Raw genomic sequence first — 21,259 nt, forward strand, 5'->3', positions numbered from 1 at the left:
GGTTTTACGGATATTTTCTATACGCTACACAGTTGAACGTTGAACGTTTGAACGTTTGCGGAAGTACAGTAACATCCAGCTGATCCAAGAGATGGGTAAACAGTGCACGCATCTTATCAGTGGAACTTTAAATTAAATGTTACGCTTTCTGTGAAAAATAAGGTTACAACAAGACGTGGGAAATGGAGGATGATGCACCTGTCATATATGGCCTCGAGTTTCAGGTACAGTCGCTACTACGGAGATAGCTAGTGTATAATGTGTCAAACAACCATGCATGCATTTGACAGCTCTACAGTCTCAATGAACCTATTCATCAACGATTCTCTGAGTGTTTTTTGTTTGGGTTGAAAGTGATTAACAGTAGAGCACATTGCATTGCATTGCTTGATGGAGACCTTGTAGAGTCCTATATGTTTTTCATAATCAATGTTAGTTACTGTCCAATGTAAAACAAATACATACAAAGTCCAGTGATTCTGTTATTGTTTATTCTGTTATGGTACCATTACCTTTTCTGTTTTTTTCTAGGCTCGTGCACTCACTGCTCAGACAGCTGAAACCGATGCCATTCGCTTCCTCGTGGGCACCCAGTCCCTGAAATTTGACAATCAGGTGAGCCAACATAGGGACCTCTTATTGGGAGTGTATGGTCAGTTTCTGGATGCTGATGTGGAAGTAGCCGACAGGATTTATCAGGGTATACCAGGGTTATGTTAGCAAGCGACAGTATCACCATTGTGCTGTTGAGCAAGACACTAACCCCCCATTGCTCCAGGCAGGGCACTATGGCTTACAGTACACTGCACTCTGACCTCTCTGTGTATGTGCATGTGTGAGTAGACTATGTGTGTGTGTTAGGTTAGTGTTGGCAAAAGACACATTTCTGTAACCCTGTGTAATTGGATAAATAAAAAATAAATCTTGTGTAATATCTAGGCAATAATGAGATGAAACCAGTAGGGTAATGCCAATTTGTTGCAATCTATGATTAGACTAGAACAATGTTGCATTAAAAATGTTAAAGGTCCAGTACGTAGATTTGAGCTTTAAAATAGCGATTAAGTAATGAGATCACATGATAAAGAACGTTCAGTGCAGAAGAGCATTGGCCTTTAAGTTTTGTTTGTTTACAAGGATATGCACATGTTTGCCGCTATTAGAAAACGTAGCATATTTACATATTTACTATATGTCTTCAGAATGTCTGTGTGTCCAGAGGTGGCAGCAACACACACAACTACATGCTACTGTGCATTGTATTACTCACTGTTACCATTTGTGAGTGCTGTCATCATAAAGACATCAGTAGTGGACTCAGTCCTTTCTCTGAACTCACACAGCATCTATCTGTCTACAGTATAACCACAACACACCTGCTGCCAACCAATCAAAGAGGCCTGTCATGGGTCACAAGAGCATTTGAAGCAGTGTTAGTTACAAGTCTAAAGACACTGCTATAAACTAGGGAGGGATGAGTGAACCACCTCATTCTCATCCATCAGTACCTGTCTGTGCCTCTCAGAGGAGGTGCTTATTTGGTGGTATAGCTGATTATTGCAAATCTTGTCTGGCATCTTTGTGTCTTTGAAAGCTTTTAAACCCGGTAAACAAAGCTAGGTTCATGCTAGCCTGAGGGCTGGGGGATTTTAAGGGCTTGTGTGTGAGTGTGAGTGTGAGTGTGATTGTGTGTGGTTTTCAGTGCTGGCTGTGAGGCTGCAGGCCCAGGTGTAGCCCTGCTGGGACAGGCTTAGCCTTGCCTCCTGTCGCTGGTAATTGGGCTGACTCCAATCCATCCTAATTTGGTATGAGCAAAGTGTGTGTGTGTGTGTGTGTGCGCGCGCGTGTGTATGTGTGCATGTGTGTATGCCTTGCCGAGGTCTTTGTAGAGACAGATGACAGAAACAGTTGGCCATAAATGAGGGGGAAAATAATTAGCGATTTCAGAGAGTCAGAGGGAGGGGGAGGTAGAGAGGGGGGAGATGTCTATTGAAATATTTTTAGCAGTCTGGTGAGAAATGGATTTGACACTGGTGCAGATCCAAACCCAGACACATCAAAGACCCACAGAAATGTTCCTCTTCATCTCAACCCCTTAGAGCCCTTAGAGAAATTATGATAATGAACTTATGAATGGGACTTTCTTACTGTGTGCATACAGGGTAGTATAGCACACACTTTTTCCCGAAACATATATAAATCAAATCAAATCAAACTTTATTTATATAGCACATTTCGTACACAGGTGCAATACAATGCGCTTTGCAAGGCTTTGCTAGCCTCATGCAAGGCAAATTATCAAAGTGGTTTAAGTGTAGTAAAAACGTATGTGCTGAGGGAACTTGAAAAAAACTAAAGAAGAGAACCGAGAAAGCAAGGCTAAAAAAGTATGTTTAGGATATAAGCTACTGTGATTTTTTGAATTGGTGTTCCATGTATAATCACATTTAGAACCCTGAAGTTACCATCAACATGCCCCCAATCAACTGAGCCATGATGAACCATATAGTAGCCGAATGCCTACCCACAGCACAGTACACTACAGTTTGGGCTAGGGCCCAATTATCCAATTATCAGTAAATCTGTATGTCATCTTCTGTCAAACTATGCTCCAATTTAAATCAGTTGCTATGGTGTCACCGTTGAGTCAACGTGTGTGACAACTCTCCTGCCATTGTTAAAGTTCTCTGTGCTGGTGTGGGCTTATTTTGTCTAAGCTCATGTTGTTGGAAATCCAGTCTGTTGAAGCTATTCAGTAGTTGACACGCACACACACACACGTCATGCTTTAGAGAGGAAACAGCCTCGCTTGTAATTATCATACTGCTGTGATCCTTAGAAAAGAATCCTTAGAAGCTACACAGAGAGAAAAAACATCCAGCCTTTTGTTAGCCAGCATCTCTGAGAGTGAGCATTTATGACTGTATTGTACTGTAGTCATTATGGGGAGAGACAGCACATCAACCGAATGTTGATATGAGGCAGCCAAAACTCCCTGGAACATGGAAGGTAGGAGTTCTCTCTCTCATTCATAGTTCAAAATCGACTATTGTCCTAGGATAAAACTGTGATGTTTCGACCGTCAATGGTCTTCATCATCCTAGAATAATAGAATTGTAGGTCTTCAACTTTGAGTGAGAGTTGCGCCGACTTCCTTTCATGCACTGCAGTCATTACAAAAGACAGGAAGATGATTTCTCCAAGGATAAGGCACATAGGGTGGAATCCTAACTCGAGATCTGCTTGCAGGAGTCGAGTCACCACCCAAATTTCCCATTGACGAGACTTAAATGGCGGAGTTACGCACGTGGATACCAAGTTAGGATTCCACCCATAATGTACTACCATGGTCCTACAGTACGCGACAACATACTAGGTGCAAAGCCTTGTGGCCTCTCATCCATTCAATCACTCTAATGTAGGGTCTAATGTAAGCCCCTGTCCCCCAACTCCCTCTGCCTCTCTCACCTCATTGAGTACCACTCCAGCCCTGAGAGGGCAATGCGAACAGCCGATGGTGGAGGGGGTGGGGGATGCTGCCCGGTGTGGCATTTTAAAGGGTACAGAGATAAAGTGCCTATGCCTGGTACTTTTCGCCTGCTTCTCTACCCCCTGCCTGCTTACTGTCATCCTGCACAACGAAAGAGCTTTAACTGAAGAGGCCCAAAAGTGGAGGACACGGGCCAGCTCGTTTTTATCCTCTATATCCCTCCACCCCCTCTCTCTCTCTCTCTTTTTTCTTCTCCCCTCCTAACATAATTAAAACGGGCCGGGAAGGAAGCCCAAGTGGTTGAGAGAGGGATGAGTCCCCCCCCCCCCCCCCCCCGGTACTGTATAACCGGGGATAAATCACCCATGGGACTTCTGCCCCCCACCCCTCCACCCCCACCTGCCTCAGACCTCGGTTCATTCAGGGGCCCTATTACCAGGGCCCTCCTTCTCCTTCCAATTACCCTGTCCCACATACCACCCCCCAATTTATTTGTATGGCTCCCCTCCATAAAATTATAAGTTTGCGTAATAATTTTTTGCTCAATGTGGTCAAACCCAAGGTTAATGGCCACCTCCCTGACTTTGAGGCGGCTGAAGGATGCCTTGGCTGCACTGCTCCGATGCTCTCCTCCTCCTCTCTTGCCTGTAAAAGAGTACAGGGGGAGAGTGGGGCCTGGAGTTATAGTGCAGTGCAACCCTATTAATGATCCCTATAGTGCGGTGCAACCCTATTAATGGTCCCCATGGTGCTGTGAGAATGTCTTGTTAGAGTGACTGGTGTTAATAGCCGTATCAAACCTTGTGATCAGCTTTTACCAGGATACGGTCCTGAGAGTAGATCCAATATTTCCGAAGTAGATTTCCACAGTGGCAAATATACAAACGTCAAATCAAATAGAGTTTTGTGATGCAATGGTTTACTTGTCTTCGTCAGTGTGTAGGTGATTTGGAATCACGCTCTCGTGATGAGGTAGATGCCTGAGCCATGTAAACTCAAGTGTTGCCCTTGGACTTGAGGATGTCCTCTTGGCTGATGATAGACAATAAAAGTGTAGATGAAGGTAGCTCAAAGATACAGTAACTTTTCTTGCCTGACATCTAGGTCTATATCTACCTTCCAAAAGGCCTAGCCTACATGGATGAAATTACCATGTTTTTATTATTTTCTTCATTATTTTAGTGTTTTATGCATTTATGCTTTGCCCCCTCTCTCAGTTTTCACGTGAGGTAGGCCTTCAAAATGCCGTGAGCTAGATTTGGCTTGCAACTGAACGACCAAGCCTTTATCGATTTGTTCCCTTGATTGGACCTTTCTCTTTGTCTTCTTCTCAGACTTGTGATGGTCTTTGGAACTCCTATGAATCTAACACAAGTTCTAAAAGAGTGGTTTAATCGCCGCTTTGAAGGAGAAATCAAGACGAAAACGCAGCGGGGCGTGTGAAGCTTGAAGAAAAAAGTGGTGTATTTAAGATTGCATTTACTGTCATATTAAAGAGGAAACCTTATTTTTTTCTTTTTCGGAGAGAAGTGAGGGGTTCTTTGAACTGATGTGGGCGCGTGGAGAGAGATGAGGAGGAGGTTCAGTCTTCGTCTTATGTTCTTGCTCCAGCTTCATCCTCAATGCCCTATCTCTCTCTCTCTCTCTCTCTCTCCCCCCCTCTCTTCCTCTCTCCCTCCCACAGATCCACATCATTGACTTTGATGATGAGAATAACATCATTAATAAGAACGTCCTCCTGCACCAAGCCGGAGAGATATGGCACATCGGCTCCAGTCCTGCAGATAAAGGCGTGCTCACGACCTGCTACAACAAAAGTGAGGCTCCCCTCTCTTCCTCTCTGCGTCTCTCTCTCTCTCTCTCTCTCTCTCTCTCTCTCCCGCGCTCTACGTCTTTGTACCTCTCATTCTCTCTCTCTGTCTCTATTTCCCACTGTCTCCTCTTCTATCAGTCCTCTCTCTCTCTCTCTCTCTCTCTCTTTCTCTCACACACATTCTCTCTCTTTCTTTGTTTGTTTCTTTCTTTTTTATCACCATATATTTGTAACCTATGTATATTCTATTTAATCAGTACCCTAACAAGCGATCAATAGTGAGCCTTCTCTTGAGGTCAGACATTAGCAGCTCTATTAGTAGTTATGTTCTGCCCTGTTACAATCAATACACATGATGACTCCTCATGAGGGATGTAGCTACAAGTAGCTGCTGCTGTATAGCCTCAATCTGAGAGGAGAATGTCTCTTTTTAGCCAGGAGAGCTTGGGTTGTCATTGGTGGCCATGCTAGAAAGATCAAAAGTGCCGTCACTTATCAAAAGTACGCGTTATGATGAGGTAAGACCGTTAAACTAAGCTCAATGGGCATATTCTTTGAGAATTAAGAGGTATATTGAAATGACCATTGAGCAGCAGAGCAAATCCCAGATTGTGCCTTTAAGACTGGGGTTTGTATGTACCATACTTCCGTTCTTTCGAGCATGGTCATATAGTGATGACTTGCAAGGATGTCAGCCAGATGGGAGCCAGAGTTAGTCAGCCATGTTCACTCGTCCTGACCATGGCCGAGATCTGACACACACACACACACACACACACACACACACACACGCCCACGCCCACACACACACACACACACACACACACACACACACACACACAAACAAACCATTCATCCACCCAGCCATTTCATGCTAACATTTACGCAAAAGTAACATGTCACATTTTCCTCACACCCCTTCTGCTAACAGTTGCCAAGAGGCAATTAAAAACCTAAACGAAGGCAAGAATAAATCATTTATCCCCCAAAAAATAAGCGAAAATGTAATTTAATTTTGACTTTATTAGACGGATATGCCAGTGGCCTTGGTGGGTTAGCGTGTGGTGAGCAGATAGCGGCAATCTGACTCCGTTTTTTTAAGGCAGGCATTGAAAACAAGGCCATGGAACTGGAGCGCCAGCCGCCCTATTGTGCCAGGGCTTGATACACGATACGTCAGAGTGCAGTTCAAAAGAGGAATGTAATTACCATGACATCCAATCTAATGGAGCAGCTCCGAGTCAAAGGGAGAACAGCGGAGATCATAATGCCTCCACTTTACCCCCATGATATTCCTCGGCTGCTTCTGTTGCAAATTGCTATCCACTATCAGGTGGTGGTGGCGGTGGTGGTGGTGGTGGTGGGGGGGGGGGGGATGAGGTTTAGACAGCCATGACTGAGTGAGACAAGTCTACCTTAGTGCACCCCCTCTCATGGATTTAAAAGCTTAAGATTGGTGTAAGCATGGGCGTTTACACCAGTCCTATGCTTAGATCAATGTAGGGAAGTGCGCAAGTGTGACTCTTCAGTGAAACGGGTGGAGTATTGGGACTCAGTGAGAGATTGTTGTAGAGGCCGGGATAGGCCTGTAGGGGCAGCAGACACCAGAGTGAGAGGGGCTCTCTCTCTCTCTCTCTCTCTCTCTCTCTCTCTCTCTCTCTCTCTCTCTGTCTTTCTCTCTCTCTCTCTCTCTTTTACACACACACACACACACACACACACACGAACACACACATACTCATGTCACCTGAGCTCTACAAGCCTCAGCTTCACTGGACTGGCTCTAGAGCTTCGAGACAAGACCACCTCACTGTAGACAGACACACACAGAAGACACAACATACGCTTGCATACACACACACACACACACACACACACACACACACACACACAGTCAGCAACAATCAACAAGTCAACACTAAAAAGTAATACAAAAAAGTGACAATAGAAGAAAAGTGACAACAGTACTTGTGCAAATAATGTGCAACAATGTCAGGTGTGCAATAATAATGTGCAATAATGTCAGGTGTGCAATAATAATGTCAGCTGTGAAGGGTTGAGGTAGTGTCGGTTGAGCCGGGGGGAGGGCCGGACCTGTGGGTAGAAACAGTTCTGGAGCCTGTTGGACTGGGTCTGGATGCTCCGGTACCTTTTTGCCAGAAGGTAGCAGAGAGAACAGGGCGTGGTTGGAGTGGCTGGGGTCCCTGGTGATCTTCCCAGCCTTCCTCTTGCAGCTCTCAGAGTAGAGGTCCTGAATGGCTGGGAGCTTGCGGCCCGTGATGTACTGGGCCGTTTTCACCCCCCTCTGAGGAGCCTCACGGTTGAGGTCGGTGCAGCTGCCATGCCAGGCGGTGATACAGCCGGTCAGGATCTGTAGAAGTTTGTAAGAATCTGGGGTCCATACCAAATTTCCTCAGCCACCTGAGGAAAAACAGGCGCTGGTGTGCCATCTTGATCACAGTGTGGGAGTGGTGTGACCATGTTAAATCCTCTGTGATGTGGACACCAAGGAACTTGAAGCTGCTGACTCTATCCACTGCAGCCCCACCGATGTGGATGGGGATGTGGTCCTCCCCATTCTTCCTCCGGAAATCCACTATCAGCTCCTTAGTTTTGCTCATGTTCAGGGAGAGGTTGTTATCCTGGCACCAGTCCGCCAGGACTCTTACCTCATCCCTGTAGGCTGACTCGTCGTTTTTGGTGATCAAGCCAACCACAGTGGTGTCATCAGCGAACTTGATGATGGAGTTGGAGCAGTGCGTGGCCACACAGTTGTGGGTGAACAAGGAGAACAGTAGGGGGCTGAGCACACAGCCCTGGGGGGCCCCTGTGTTGAGAGTCAGAGTGGATGAGGTGATGCTGTCTACCCTCACCACCTGGGGTCTACCCGTCAGGAAGTCCCGGATCCAATTGCACAGGGAGGTGTTGAGACCCAGGTCCCTGAGCTTAGTGCCGAGCTTGGAGGGGACAATGGTGTTGAATACTGAGCTGTAGTCGATGAACAGCATTCTCACGTAGGTGTCCCTCTTGTCCAGGTGGGATAGGGCGGTAAGTGATGGTGTCATCTGTGGCTCTGTTGGGGCGGTATGCAAACTGAATAGAGTCCAGAGTGGCAGGTAATGATGAGTTGATGTGCAACTTAACCAGCTTCTCAAAGCATTTCATGATGATTGGGGTGAGTGCGACGGGGCTGTAGTCGTTGAGGCAGGTTACCTTGTTCTTTTTGGGGACTGGGATGATTGTGGTTGCTTTGAAACAGGTGGGGATTACAAACTGGGACAGGGATAGATTGAATATGTTCATGAAGACACCTGACAGCTCAGTGTTGTTGATGTCGAACCGAGCATAGAAGTGATTGAGCTCATCAGGTAGTGCAACATTGATACCCAAGCTGTCAACTTTCTGTTTGTAGTCTGTAATCATCTGTAGTCTGCGCCACATACCCCTTACATCAGTGTCTCGGTATAGCCTCTGTAATTCCTTTTAGTTTTCTTGATGGCCTTACGCAGTTCGCCTCTGGATTTCTTCGAGATCGGAGTTAAATGCGTTGGTCCGTGCTTTTAACAGAGCACAGATGTCACCATTAACCCAAGGCTTCTGGTTAGGGTATGTCCGCACAGTGACAGTGGGAACGATGCATTTGCTAATGAAGCCGGTAACAGCGTCTGCGCAATGGTTGTTATTGTCCTTGAACACATTCCAGTTCGTGCAGTCGAAGCAATCCTGTAACAAAGAAATGTGCTGGATCGACTGCATCACAGGTGACGTTTGCTTCAGTCACTGTTTGTAAGCTGGTAACAACAGGAAGGAAGCGTGGTCAGATTTACTGAATAGCGCTCGACAGAGGGATTTATAGCTGTCATTGAAAGTGGAGTAAAGATTGTCGAGTGTGTTGACCCCTCACGTGGGGCAGGAGATGTGTTGATGGTACCTCGGTAGAACTTTCTTCAAGCTGGCTTGATTAAAGTCCCCTGCAATTATGAAGGCAGCCTCGGGATGAGCCGGTTCCTGCCTGTTCACTGTTACGTTCAGTCCTTTGAGTGCAGTTGTAGTGTTCGCTTGTAGAGGGAGGATAGGCCGCAGTAATGATAACAGATGAGAATTCCCGAGGGAGGTAAATACACACACACACACACACACACACACACACACACACACACACACACTTACACTTTGATATACCCTCATATTCCCTTTTTATACACACTCTCCCACTCACATTCAGACACATGCTATTGTTTGATTATTGCTAGCCTTTCAACTCACTGGTCAAACTCAGTTGTCGAAACCCACTCAAAAGCCTATGGTGTTACAATATCCCATTACATTTAAAAAGATGTGCCAGTGGGGATAATAGCCGGCGCAGGAGCAACAAACGCTCGACACACTGCAAATAAATAAGTAATGAAAAAAAACGTTATGTTGTCACTCTTTCCCTTCTTTGATTGATTGATTGTTTGAAAGATTTTTATTTTGGGAAACAAACAGCATAAGATGGATGTGATCCCAGAGGATAGCACATGATGAATGCATTACTGAAAACCTCCAAAATCCTCGCTGGTGAAACAAACAACATCCCAATGACGTACAGCAAACAGACAAGACAGATACAGAAAATGTAAAAAAATAAAATTTACATTGACATTTTTGACATTTGGCAGATGCTTTTATACAAAGCGACTTACAACAAGTATATTTGTCTAAAGTAAGTGAATCTATACATCAGTCATCATAAGAAAAACAAAGGATTACTTTACTTTTTTTTTACCTAATTAAAAGTGTCAATGTTCATAGATATACATATACAAATACTATTAACCTCTTGAAAAACCGCCCTGACCTAAAATATACATCCAACAAACACATTAAACTATCCTCTCCTTGATAATAATTTGTTTGTATTTTTTTGTATTAATATCTGTGTGTTGTCTGTGTATGTGTGTATCAATATCAGTCTCTGCCTCTTTCTGTCTGACTGTCTATATGCCTATATCTGTTTTATTGTCCCCCAAGGTGAAATCGGGGAGGGGACTATGGGTCGGTCTCTGTCCGTTTGTATGTCTCAAAATTCTGTCCATTCATCTGTCACATGCTTTATCTCCGACACCACTCAGGCAATTTTGACAAAACTTTGCTGATTGGCCCAATTTTGTCTTGCCATAGAGAATAGAGATTGTTAGGATTTCCGAGGTTTGCTGCTTCATAGGATGGTTGTTATAGGTGATAGGTTGTTATTATTAAAGGCTTCATGACAGTGTGCTAGGAGAACGCACCTCAGACTGAACCTTTTGACTGGTTTCAAATAATACTGTCAAATCCTTGGAAATGTATAAAATAAGCACTACAAGCTCTGGTAACATTTCAGCCTACCTCAAATCCATGGACTGCCTTAAAATAAACGCAAATATGTAAGAAGCAAGACTGATAATGAGTCAAATAAGCACTACACGCTCCGTACGTCTGAGTCATTGTCACCAATTCACGCAAGGAGGGGCACTACATCATTTGTGAGGTCAAAATGTTTGCTGTACACTTGAATTTTGTGCATGTCTGTTTCAGTGTGTGTGTGTGTGTGCCTGTGTGTCTCTGTCTGTCAGTCTGTATGTACCAGTAACTGTCTAAATGTGAATGATGAATGAAAAACTTAAAAAAAGATGATAGTTTGTCAACTTAAGTGGAACAATACAAATATTTAAAAAAATATACAACTACACTGGGTTAATCCTACCCAGTTACTGTCAACCAGTGATACTGCTTTACCTGCCTTTTGTATATATCTATATTTCCTCTTGCTCTGCTTAACAGCATGTAGTTTTGCCCCCACTGGCTATCCTCAAAATTCGACCAGTGTCAAAAAAAATAAAAAATAAAAAATGCTTTGTTTTGACTAATACAGCACTATTCACTGAATGTTCTACATTCATTCATTTTATCTCATTCCTTAATGGCTACAGATTTATCATGGCCATTTTGAACTATTTTAAAGTTAAAATCTACATGCTGGACCTTTAATGAGCAGGGGGAGACTGTTCCACCGCCAGCGTAGAAGAAAGTGTAAATTGCAGTGCTATTTGCCTGTGGGGCTTTGCAAGACATGACACTGTCATAATTATGCTGGTTTAAACACCATATCAATATGACATCTCATATACTTGGGGTCACAATCATTAATAATATCAAACATGTGGTTGAGCTTTGCTCTAGCCTTCCAACTTTCAAACACTTTGTTCATTGGCTTTTATTCCAAACGGCCTCTTTCTGAATGGTTCTTCTGTGACTTACAAGCTCCAATAATCAATTATCAGCTATAACACACACACACATACTGTACATACTCGGGTTGGGTGGTGTAACGGTAATACGGTATCCTGCGGGATTTGAAAATGCGCACGGTGTGCTTTTTAATACCGTTGTACCAGTTCTGCTCCGTTATCTATCAAACAGCCAAATTAAGCGCTGTTTGTCAATTCATAACGTGTAACAGCACCGCCGCCTGCATGGCTGGAGAAAGGACTACAATATTTCACCTTCAGGATTGTAACTTTTGGGGTGTTGCACGTGACCTCTTCCACTTAAGGTTAGAGAAGGAGAGAAAAAAAGATGACTAGTGTTATGACTTAGTCCTTAAATAAAATGCCACTTCTGCTACAGTATATGGCAGCATTTCGGCTTCCAACACAACGATAAAGGAGAGCCTGCAGATTTGGACGTGGTTATTTGCGAGATTTGCATGAAAGGTGATGGCCAGAGATGGGGCCACTAATGGGAACTAATCTACACTCGCACCTCAAACTGAAACACCCATTAACAGCTGCACGGATGGGAGATCTGTCTGTGTCAAGTACTGCTGTCGGGTCCAAAAAGCTATTCGCTGACAACGGATATGTGGTTGCCAGTTAATATGACGCCATACATGTTGTTAACCGTCCACTTTTGTCACCCGACTGGAAACTACAGTCAAAATGCCTACAGACTAGCTTTTTTTTCCAGAAAACCACAGGGCGGACAACATTGTTGATGCACTCCATGTGGCACTTATGGATTGGAAATTAGATGAGAATAACTCTCGGCCATAACGACTGACAATGGTGCTACAGTGCAGCCGCCATAAGGGCCCTGAATTGGCCATGGCTCAATTGTTTTGGCCACAACCTCAATATGGCGGTGACAAATGCAATGCAGGACCAGAGGCAGAGTATAGTCTCATAACAGTAACTAAATCAATATTTCATCGACAAATGATACCTTATAGGCTATATGACATGAGACAAGTTATATTATTACTGTATGAATGCAGCGTGTGATGCACACACAGTCACACTCAGTGAGAGACTGGCGTAGATGACACAGACAGACAGACAGACAGACACACACACACACACACACACACACACACACACACACACCTTTCAGCCCTTTAAAAGCCCTCACTACTACTTTCTAACCTAAGTACCCAGAGTAATGTCCGGAGACGTCCATTTGTTGACATTAGTGTAACAGTGTAATCATTGAGTTAGATCAATATCATGCAAAAATGTATGCACTGGTTGTGTTTAGTCAAGGATTTATCTTAGATTATCTCAATTTGTATTTTAAAGTGCTTACATATATTTTAACATATTTACGGACATAACTGGTGTAACTGTACATACTGTAAAAAAAAAACGCAGCCAAATGTGAAGCGTCAATGCTTTATAACAACTAAAAAAAATAAATGTAATGAAACATAAATATACTGTACATATATGCAAGAAGCCATTCATAACGGTAAGGTCAGTTTCGATTCCCCATGATCAGGGTAACCTATGGTAAGGCTAGTGCAAATGTACCATTTGTGCATTTGGGGGTAGGTGGTAATCGCGCCTCAGGATGTGACTTGGAGATGTTGGCCATCAAAACAACTTGTGGTAGTCATGAAAATGCTTCCAGATTTTTTTTGAAATTGAAGTTTTGAAATTGTAACAACGCTATTTTGTTAAAAACAGACATTTAGAAAAAGTCAGGGAAGGCTGGGAAAACGTGGGTTTCATAATGCCACAGATATTTTACTATAGTGTCACATTGTACCTGTGGACCTCCCGTTGGGACAACTAGTGTTAACCCTATGTGTGTGTGTCTTCTGTTGCCCAGCCTCAGACAGTCGTGTGGAGACGTGTGCGGCTGTGTGGAGGATGCCCCCGGAATGGGAGTCAGGCAGCCAAGACTCCCCCGATGACTCATCACACAACCCCCAGGCCCTGGAGCTCCTCTGTCACCTTGACAACACAGCCCACGGCAATGCCTCATGGTAGAACACACACACATTTGCATGTGCAAGCACACACACACCAAGCACACACCAAGCACACACACACACACACACACACACACAGCTGGGACCATATATACTAAAACATTTATGCATTCACTGCAATGTAAGTCTGTATATATATATATATTACACATTACACACACACCTTACAGCACAACACACACACCCCCTACAGTGCCACACACACACACACACACACACACACACACACACACACACACACACACACACACACGGTCCTCATGTGGCTCAGTTGGCAGAGCATGATTCCTGCTGGGACCATATATACTAAAAAATGTATGCACTCACTGCAATGTAAGTCGCTTTGAATAGAAGTGTCAGCTAAATGGCATATATATATATATATATATTATATTACACACACACCCTACAGCACAACACAAACACACACACACACACTCGCATGCACAAGCACACACACACCAAGCACACACACACACACACACTCCAAACACACACACACACACCACACCACACTAAACCAAACCATACCACACATACTCCAAACACATGCACACACACACACACACACACACACACACACACACACACACACACACACACTCCTCCCTTTCTTTCCTCTCCTCTCTATAAAACACAATGGATCCACATTTATCTCTCCATCTATCCCTCTGTCTTTATCCCCATATCCTTCTTTGTTATCTCTTGCTATCTCACTCCCTCTCCATCATTTTCTTATCTGTTTGTCACTTCCCACATGTCTCTCTCCCCCCGTCCCCCCCCCCGTCCCCCCCTGTCCCCCAGGTGTGTGTTTGTGAGTATCGACTGACCCACATATCCCAGGGTTTAGTCAGTCACCACTCAGGCCTTTGTCTTAGCCCCTACACACAGGACCTCCACATTAACTCACTGCAGAAAGAACAAAAATCACGTCCGTCCTTCCGTTAGCCCCAGTGTTCGGTGGCTGCATTGTAGGTTATACTCTATGAAAGGAATAGCGAGGTTCAGTTCAGAGATTCAGTTCAGTAAAGGGACAATCAGGGACAGTGGATGAAACCTTGATTGCCCTTGAAACCTTGATTGGGAATTTCTTTTGCACAAACAATCACGGTAAGGCCAATAGACACGGACATAACGATTTGATGGAAATACAATTTTCGACAATTCAAGTATGAAAAATCACTCCCTGATCTGCTAAATCCATAGTCTGTTATCTATCCCTAGTCCAACAAGTCACAGTGAGCTTATGTGTGTGTGCGTGTGTGTGCGTGTGTTTGGTGTGGTGTGGTGTGGTGTGGTGTGGTGTGTGTGTGTGTGTGTGTGCGTGTGGTGTGTGTGTGTGTGTGTGTGTGTGTGTGTGTGTGTGTGTGTGTGTGCGCGTGCGCGTGTGCGTTGCACTGTTGGGGGGGGGGGGGGTGTATGTGCTAGCCTCCTGTTGGCAGAGATCTGAGGGCGGGTCAGGTGGGGCCATGTGGTGGAGATTGATCGTTGTGGCAATTTTGACACACCTTTGAGCTGCAACCCTCTCAAGGGCACAGGGGAGTGTGTGTGTGTGTGTGTGTGTGTGTGTGTGTGTGTGTGTGTGTGTGTGTGCTGTTTGTGATGTTTGTGATGTGAGGCTTGTAGCCTTTGCTTTGTAGTATTGGCTTTCTGAGATGGATGGCTTTGGTTTGGTGCCCACCTCGTCCATCTCTCTCAAGCTCCAGCCCCCACTCACTCTGACAACAACACTGGCAGCAGTAGCAGGGGCCTGTGTGTGTGTGTGTGTGTGTGTGTGTGTGTGTGTGTGTGTGTGTAAGTGAGCGTGTTGTATTGTACTGTGTGTGTGTGCGTGTTGTATTGTACTGTGTGTGTGTGTGTGTGTGTGTTTTGTATTGTACTGTGTGTGTGTGTGTGTGTGTGTGTGTGTGTTTTGTATTGTACTGTGTGTGTGTGTGTGTGTGTGTGTGTGTGTGTGTGTGTGAGCGTGTGCACGTGCGTGTGCGTGTGCGTTTTGTCTTTGTGCATTTATGCCTGCACTGTAAGCTTTTGTCCAATCCACCACCCACAACTCTTGTTTTCACACGCCAAAATACCCCCTTTTGTTTGGGTAGACACTCATTCCAGATACTCTCCCGGTGCGAAGCGTGCCTTGAATGAAAAAAAATAGATTGACAAACAAATAAACAAAGCTTCTACGTAAAATAGCATTTTTGGTGGCATGGCTACGTTTCTTTCTCATCTCTGCTTCGGAGAGCTAGTCGCTTCATTTCGATTTGCGAACAGCGCCAGTCTGGAGAATCGATTCCCATTGAGCGATTAGGACCAATCAGGGCCAAGCTGAGCACCAGGAGGAATTGTGAAAAGCTCAACAGGCACTGCTGTGTTTTATTGTGGGGTGGCGGTGTGACGGGAGGGGGGTGCTGTGTGTGTGTGTGTGTGTGTGTGTGTGTGTGTGTGTGTGTGTATATGTGCGTACATATGTGTATATGTGTGTGTTGGTGTAGGTGGGTGGGTGGCTGATTGAGTGAGTGTGTGTGTGTGTGTGTGTGTGTGTGTGTGCCTGGATATATGTTGGTGTGTGTGAGTGTGTAATATTGGGGTGTCTGGGTGATCACAGAGTGTGATTCTCACTGTAGGATCAATCAATAGGAGCCCGATGGGAGCCCAGACACAGTCACATGTAGGTCAGTCGATACACAGAGTAATGTGAGGGAACCGCTGAGACCAGTCTTCAAACAATCTTAAATTGGACACATTATCTCTGCATGGGTGATTAAACCTGGCTCTACACACACACACACACACACACACACACACACACACACACACACACACACACACACACACACACACGCATGCTTATTACTCACTTACTTACACTTACTTAGCCAAGCACTCACTGTCAGACACACACTCTCAAGTTTTTTACTTTCACAAGGCCACAAGCCTATAGCAATTCGTACCCCTCTCCGTGTCTCCATGCTTCTCTCATTCTCTTCTCTCTCTCTCTCTCTCATTCTCCCCCTCTCTCTCTCTACACAATCTCTCCCCCTCTCTCTCTCTTCTACTCTCTCTCATTCTCCTTCTCCTATCTCACTCTCTCTCCCTTCATCCTTCTTCCCCTGCCTTGAACCTCCCGCTCATTTGCATACTGTACATTGCTCTTAAATTAAACTCAAATCTGAATACAAAGCAAGAGACGGAGAGAAACAATTTGCAGAGAGGCAGAGGAGGAGGAGAGGCGTCTCACCCCGGGTTCAGGATATATCGGCCCTGTTAAAGGGCCTCCTTGCAGTCCGACGCGTATTTCCATATCCCGCTCCGCCATTCTGTGATGCTTACCGCTAACAGCTAACCCGTTGTGTTGCTCAAGGTCAGATGCACATAACTTATGTTCTTTAATAAGAGCTGTCTGGTAAAGAGAATGGAGCCTCTCTCCCTTTCGTTTCCTCTCTCTCTCTCTCTCTCTCTCTCTCTCTCTCGCTCCCTCTCTCTCTTTCCCTCACTTTCTCCCCCTCTCTTATTTTATTTGAATTAATTAATACTATTGGGAGGGCAGCCTCATATAAATCTCAGAGTGGTGAATATATTGAGTTCAGATTGGAGCTGGAGAGGGAAAAGGAGAGAGAGAGAGACAGAAAGAGACATAGAAACAGAGGGAGATGCTGCAGTCTCCTCCCCTAAGGCCCATGGACTGCGGTGAGGTAGTCCTCCTGTGTGTGTGTGTGTGTGTGTGTGTGTGTGTGTGTGTGTGTGTGTGTGTGTGTGTGTGTGTGTGTGTGTGTGTGTGTGACTCCCAACACCTTGGGAGGGCAGTAAAAACTGTCCCCCATCGGCCATAGATTTATAACCCCCATAAACACTTCTCCCCTTTTCCTTCTCTCCTCTTCCCTTTCTCCTCTCCTCCCTCTCTCCCCCTCTCCTCTCCTCCCTCTCTCCCCCTCTCCTCTCCTCCCTCTCTCCCCCTCTCCTCTTCTTTCTCTCCTACCGTTTCTCCTCTCCTCCCTCTCGTCTCAAAGGAGATGAATGCAAATAACAGACTTGGATGAAATCCTGAGAAAGACTTTAACTCCATCCCTTTATCTCTCTCTCTCTCTCTCTCTCACACACACACACACACACACACACACACACACACACACACACACACACACACACACACACACACATACAAATGACAAATGACAATGAAGAGATGGAGTTGTCTAATTTATGACTCCGCCAAGACTAATGACATCACTTCCTAAAGCAGCCAATGACAGAGGGTCAGTTTACTATGGTATACTGTGCTCTACGGCATGCATGAAGTACTGCAGTCGTCATTTGACACTTTTGGCCTTCCTTATACGTTTTACAGTGTTAACGTACAGGGCATGTAAAAACACTCCTGTGTGTGTGTCTGTGTGTGTTATTAACATCATCTCTCTCTCGGCTGCAGTGTTCTGTGGGAGCCCATGGGAGATGGGAAGCGTGTGATCTCTCTGGCTGATAACCACGCTCTGCTATGGGACCTTCAGGAGAGCTCCACCGTGGCCACGGTGAGACACACACACACACACACACACAGTACAATACAACACCCTCACACACACGCACACACACACACACACACACACACACACACACACACACACACACACGCACACACACACACACCATACTCCACACTCATTATTTGATAACGACCATATCAGGCTGGTCTTATCACACCAGCCCACCCCCCCACACCCCCCACACACCCCCACACACCCCCACCACAGTGTTGAGAGCTGTCCAGGGGTGTAGCTATTCACCTCACCAAGATCTACTGATTCCTCACAGAAACACACTGTCTCTGGACTGGCTGGCTTCACTGGCTATTTTACTTGTGTCTTTTAAAGGGATAGTTCACTCTGTCTGTGATTAACCACACACCCTCACTCCAGTTGTGACTTTCTGCACTTTCACAATTTCCAATCTAATATAAGTGGACGATTTCTGGCCAGACAGAAATCAGCTACATGTGATTTTAGAGTGAACTGTCCCTTTAAAACAGTATTTTTTTTACACTTTTCTGCTATTACGTTTGAGAATTGTTTGTGACTCTCCAAATTAACAAAACAATATTTTCACCTCAACCCAAGTCAAAACATTTTAACCAAGAAAGAATTGCACAACCCACCAGTCTTGAATGGACCCACCCTTTGGCATAACATTAGAAGATCTACTACTTAAGCTAAACTAAATCAAACTAAAAAAAAACCATTATCATTAAAAGCTGACTTTCCCAATATTTGCTGCAGTCGTTGCTGTTCACAGTTGGCTCTCAGAACAAGAGGTATTTTCCTATACCTCCATCATCCACTGCGGCATTAGCCACAAAACTACTGCAAAACCTCAGGAGACAAACGAGCTTTGTAATCTGTCTCTAACTCATGGGAGGCTGGTGATACCATTCCTCATTCCATTCCATGCATTACAATGAGCCCGTCCTCCAATTTCTGCCTCAACCAGCCTCCCCTGTATCTAACTACTCTCTCGTGGCTGTTTTGGCTTCTCTGACAGTTCCTTACTAATGCAAGGTGAAGAGGCAGTTTGTTGTTGTTTACCATATTCCTGCGTCTTCACTCCACTGCCTTCACAATTAAAATGCCCATAGTTATAGAGACATTAAGCGTGTGTGTGTGTGTGTGTGTGTGTGTGTGCATGTGTGTGTGTGTGCGTGCGTGTGTGGGTTGGTCAGTTAATGTTCTATTAGTAGTGAAGCTAGCTTCAGTCTTGAATAATGGGGAAGGCTAAGTCATTAGTAATTAATGTGCTCATACAGGGATTTGCACAGGGCAGCCAGGTCGCAGGCCCGATAGGACGAAAACCCCCGACTTGACATTTGAGTGCGTGCGTGTGTGTGTGTGTGCGTGCGTGCTAATGTGAACCTGTTGAAAAATCGCTGCCGTCCCAAAGATTGCTATCAGGCTCACAAACGCATTCCAAGGCTCACACACACACACACACACATGGAGGTACACGGACGAATGCAAAGATTGCCATCAGACGCACGCACGCACTCACACTCACACACACACACACACACACACATAATTTTTTGTCTCTGCAACAGTGTGTGTGTTTGTGTGTGGAAGCCATAGCTTTACAACCTCCATAAACACTTCTCCCCTTTTCCTTCTCTCTTCCCTTTCTCCTCTCCTCCCTCTCTCCTCTCCTCCCTCTCTCCTCTTCCTTCTCTCCTATCCTTTCTCCTCTCCTCCCTCTCTCCTCTCTCCTCTCCTCCCTCTCTCCTCTCCTCCCTCTCTCCTCCCTCTCTCCTCTCCTCCCTCTCTCCTCTCTCCTCTTCCTTCTCTCCTATCCTTTCTCCTCTCCTCCATCTCGTCTCAATGCAAACAACAGACTTGGATGAAATCCTTTCCTTTGGATGAGACTTTAACTCCATCCCTTTCTCTCTCTCTCTCTCTCTCTCTCTCTCTCACACACACACACCCATACACACACACACACACACACACACAAATGACAATGAAGAGATGGAGTTGTGTAATTTATGACTCCGCCAAGACTAATGACATCACTTCCTAAAGCAGCCAATGACAGAGCGTCAGTTTACTGTTGTATACTGTACTCTACTGCATGCATGAAGTACTGCAGAGTCTCACACACAGAGTCTCTCTGCAGGAGTGTGTGTGTGCGTGCGTGCGTGTGTGTATAGAGGCCTTGGTTCTCCCCCTGTGCAGTGACACTAATGTCAGCCTGGGCTGTAGAGCAGGGAGCTATGGAGTGACACAGCCTGCCCTGGGCACAGCAGCCATTAACAATGGAGTGAGGGCACAGGGGTGAGAGAGAGAGAGAGAGAGAGAGAGAGAGAGAGAGAGAGAGAGAGAGAGAGGAGCCTATCAGTCCAGACAGATTCCTCCAGCGCTGATGAGAATGCTAATATTCTTCCCTCTATCCACACCAGTCATCCCCCCCCCCCCCCCCTATTTCCTTCTTCTCCTCTTTTCTCTCTCCCTCCCTCTTTTCCTTTCCCTCATCCCTCCCTCGATCAGATGTGCTCAGGCTGATGTGTTCATCACAGGCCTGTCCAGCTGCAGCATGGATGGATTTGTCTGTCTCAGGGGTTCCAGGGTTGATTAAGTGTGTGTGTGCGCGTGTGCGCGCGCGCGTGTGTCTGGCTCATCAATTAAAGACGCTGCCGGAATTGAGTGAGAACATCTCCGCCGGCTCACGGCTAACCCCCCCCCCCCCACACACAGCTCCAGACACACTCTTGATAAAGCATAAATGTCTGACTAGGTGGGACAAATAGCATTATGTAAGCTAATGCTAGGTTCTAAATGAATGCAGTGCTGTGTGTTGCCTTGTTAGAGTGGCTACTTTAGTTAGCAATAATAGGTGTTGGGAGGCAACAGTACATGAGGCTCACTGTACAGCACTCACAAGTATTTTTTTTCAGGAAACAAATGCGGCCCCCTCTCCTACCTTTCCTCCTGTCCTCTTCCCCCTTCCCTCTTTTCTCCTCTCCTCTCCTCTCCTCCCTTTTCTTCCACCCATCTCTCTCTCACCCCTGCTTCTTTCTCCGTCTCACCCTCTCTCTCTTCCTCTGTACACTTTACCCTGTGCTTCTCTCCACCTCCTCTCTGCCCCTCTTCTCCCCCTCTCAACCCCCTCTTCCCCCCCTCTCTACCTGAAA

At 45.4% G+C, this 21,259-nt stretch overlaps 1 protein-coding gene across 1 annotated transcript in view; it reads left to right on the top strand.

The window, feature by feature from the left end:
* The first annotated feature begins 87 nt into the window (after window positions 1-87).
* eipr1 (EARP complex and GARP complex interacting protein 1) overlaps window positions 88-21,259 on the top strand; it is a 36,806-nt gene continuing 15,634 nt past the window's right edge. Inside the window, exons 1-5 of the mRNA XM_083682774.1 lie at window positions 88-224; window positions 532-615; window positions 5,175-5,307; window positions 13,434-13,590; window positions 18,017-18,116. Coding sequence (XP_083538900.1) covers window positions 183-224; window positions 532-615; window positions 5,175-5,307; window positions 13,434-13,590; window positions 18,017-18,116 — 516 coding nt within the window. The 5' untranslated portion in view covers window positions 88-182. The remainder of the gene's footprint in view (window positions 225-531; window positions 616-5,174; window positions 5,308-13,433; window positions 13,591-18,016; window positions 18,117-21,259) is intronic.

This window comes from Argentina silus (assembly GCF_951799395.1).
Source record: "Argentina silus genome assembly, chromosome: 13".
NCBI lineage: Eukaryota > Metazoa > Chordata > Actinopteri > Argentiniformes > Argentinidae > Argentina > Argentina silus.